Source organism: Giraffa tippelskirchi, chromosome 7, assembly GCF_054371585.1.
Source record: "Giraffa tippelskirchi isolate mGirTip1 chromosome 7, T2T-mGirTip1v1.2.pri, whole genome shotgun sequence".
NCBI lineage: Eukaryota > Metazoa > Chordata > Mammalia > Artiodactyla > Giraffidae > Giraffa > Giraffa tippelskirchi.
In genome coordinates, this window is record NC_137281.1 from 74,875,539 (window position 1) to 74,878,623 (window position 3,085).

Consider the following 3,085-nt stretch of genomic DNA (forward strand, 5'->3'; position numbering starts at 1 on the left):
GGGTAACTGCAGGCAGGCTCTTTACTTCTTCGCCTTCTCCTCCAGGGCGCACGGTGAGGGCCAGCCCTTCCTTGATGGCCCTTGGGGCAGCTCACATCTGTTCCTTTTCCTGGTTAAAAAGAGGCTCAGAGTTATTTCCACTTGAATCTCTTGTCACTGGCAATTTTCATCTTCTTGGAAACAGGTGTGCTGAGGCGGACCCCCCTGGGTATAAATGGTTAGAGTTTAATTGTATAAACACCTGTTGATGGAGCCCTGCGTTGGCTGAACAGCTATGAAGGTACGCGCGTTTCCTTTCTCTTTTTGTTTATTTTTTAACCTGTGTTTTATCACGGCTCTGAATTTGTTGTCTGATTGCTAACTTCCAAACACTCTGAACCAGCTCCTTCATGGAGGAGAGAGGATTAGGGGAGGAGGAAAAAACTCACTCACAGAGATCTCTAGCTTGCCCTAGAGAGGCAGAACACTTGGTTAATTGAGGATTATCCTGCTTTAACAACCATCCCTTGGGGTGTGAGCTGAGCAGGGGATGGCAATATTTCGTTTTAATGAAGGTGTTGGTGTTTCTCCACCGGCTTGTCCTCCACAAGCATTTTCTCCCCGGCTTTGATAGCCCGCCCTGGAGTGCTCCCCTCTGCTTCCAGCATGCCCACCCAGCTGGAGATTGCCATGGACATCATGATTAGAACCTTCCACCGCTACTCCTGCAGGGAGGGAGACAGGTTCAAGCTCTACAAGGGGGAGCTGAAGATGCTCCTGCAGCAAGAGCTCACAGAATTCCTCTCGGTGAGTCTGGCTGTCTCCCCATTCAGTTGAGGGGAAGCCGTGCACGTCCAGGGACAGCCTCTGTGAACATCGTCTGCCGCGCTCTGTCCACACCATGTAATTCCTATCGAGATTCTAAATACAGGGGAGCAAACACTAGGACTTTGCATTCTGTGTCTGTGGGCATGTACCCCTTTCCATGGTGTCTGGGGACATGGGGTTTCCAGGTGTTGGAAATTATATTTGAGGCTTTTGTCAATTATTCAATGTCCTAGTGCAGCAAAAGTACAGCTAGTTATACTTGGAGCTATAGTTATAACCAGTGACATGACCTGGAGCTCTATCCAGCTGTCTGTAAATGAATAAATATGATGTTTGGGGCCAGAAATGAAGCCATGGGTACTGCATGCTGTGGTAGCAAATTTCCTAGTGAATGATAAATACTAGCAAGTTTGTCAACCAAGAACAAGCTGATTGGGACTGAGGCAAGAGATGTCTGGCCCATGACCAGTTGGACAGCAAACAGATTTACATCTCAAAACAGCCAGGAGTTGAATCAATCCACTGGTGAAACCTTACAATGGAGTGTTTGAAGCCTACCCTGAGGAAAATGCTCACTGGTGTTTTTGGAGCTTTGGAGTTTTAGTACACGTTGTAGCCTGGCATGATGTTATTCTGTCCAAATGCTGTGTTAAGACAGTAGTAATTATAACTGTGACAATCTTTTATCCCCACCCTCTACGGGAAAAAATTAAAAATTTTTAACATACAATACCTTTTTAGTAATTTTAGGAGTGTCCAAGAACATTTTTATTTTTCAAAATCAGTTTGGCGATTATGTCATGTAACATTTAGAATGAAAGACTCCGTAAGTGAAACTTGGCACATTGATTTATTCAAGTGAAATTTGTGATTGTTTTTGATTGAATTGATCAGTTCAATTTAAATGTCCAGCTGTTTAGTGGTTGGCAGCTAATAAGAGGACAATGGGGAATTCTTGGAGGAAATGAGCTATACTTTGGCAAACATTTCTCATCAACCTCTAATTATAGGAAAAGTGGGTGCTGCACAGCCCCATCCTTTCTGAACCTTGCTTTCCTCAATGGGCTCCTTGTTTTCCTTTCACCAATAAAATGGAGTCATTTTCATAAGATCTACCCTTTATTGGGTGCCTCTGTTTTGTTTTGTGATACACAAAACAGGCTGTCGGATAATATATAATATGACATAATTCAGTTCAGTTTAGTCGCTCAGTCGTGTCCGACTCTTTGCGACCCCATGAACCGCACTTATTGGGGACAATACTTATACCAAAAAAGTATTCATTATGCATCTGAAATCCACATTTGATTGGGTGTCCTGAATTTTTATTTGCTAAATCTAACAACCTGGTGCTAAGTGTTCATAAAAGTGTATTGAGATACCCCTTCAATTTGTAGGGAGATATTATTCTCCTCATTTGATGAAAAAGGAGATATTAACACGTTAAGTGATTTGCTCCAAGTCTCGTTGATGGTAAATGGCAGAGTCACTCACATTCCCTGGTTGGCTTCAAAGCTTCCTTCTTTTCATGTCCCAGCCCCCCGCCCCCCACAGCCTCTCCCGGTTCTGGCCCTTCACCTGTGCTATCTGGTAAATGCATTTTCAGCATCAGCAGCTCACTTTGATGTGTTGCTGTTTGTTCCTCTTGGTGTTTAGGTCTGAGGATTATATGGACTGGGGGCAGAGGCCCAGACTCACTTAGAATGTGTGCCCGGATTCAAACCCACCTGCAGATAGGCTCTTGGAAATTGCTTTCGATGCTAAAAATGGAAATGAAGACTTTGGTGTAGATAAAAGGAAGGTGTGATTTCAGTTGTCATAAACCTCAAAACCTGGGAGTTAGAAATTTTCTTTTTCCTTTTAGTGCCAGAAGGATCCCGAGTTGGTTGATAAGATAATGCAGGACCTGGATGCCAATAAGGACAACGAAGTGGACTTTAATGAATTTGTGGTCATGGTGGCAGCTCTGATGGTTGCTTGTAATGATTACTTTGTAGAACAATTGAAGAAAAAAGGAAAGTAAAGACAAGTAGTAAGTTAATCTAAAGGCAGATATATATCCACAGTTACTTACTGTTTGTCTTTTCCTTTCAGAGCCATAGTCACAGTAATGCCATTTATAGATATAATATACATGTATTATAATCAGTTGCTAGTATTATTAAGTAATGTATACGTTAATAAATTGATTTTGAATAAATATTCCAAATCTTGTATGCCCTACTTGGAATTTTCCTATGTGTATGAAATTTTCTTATTTTTATTGAAGTGTAGTTGG

The 3,085-nt window shown here is 42.2% G+C and overlaps 1 protein-coding gene across 1 annotated transcript; it reads left to right on the forward strand.

Annotated features, from left to right (window-relative positions):
* Positions 1 to 223: 223 nt before the first annotated feature.
* S100Z (S100 calcium binding protein Z) lies at positions 224 to 2,830 on the forward strand. Its single transcript, XM_081506153.1, has 3 exons — positions 224 to 280; positions 591 to 786; positions 2,672 to 2,830. Exons 2-3 carry the CDS (start codon positions 646 to 648, stop codon positions 2,828 to 2,830), a joined length of 300 nt encoding a protein of 99 aa, XP_081362279.1. The 5' UTR covers positions 224 to 280; positions 591 to 645.
* Positions 2,831 to 3,085: the final 255 nt, after the last annotated feature.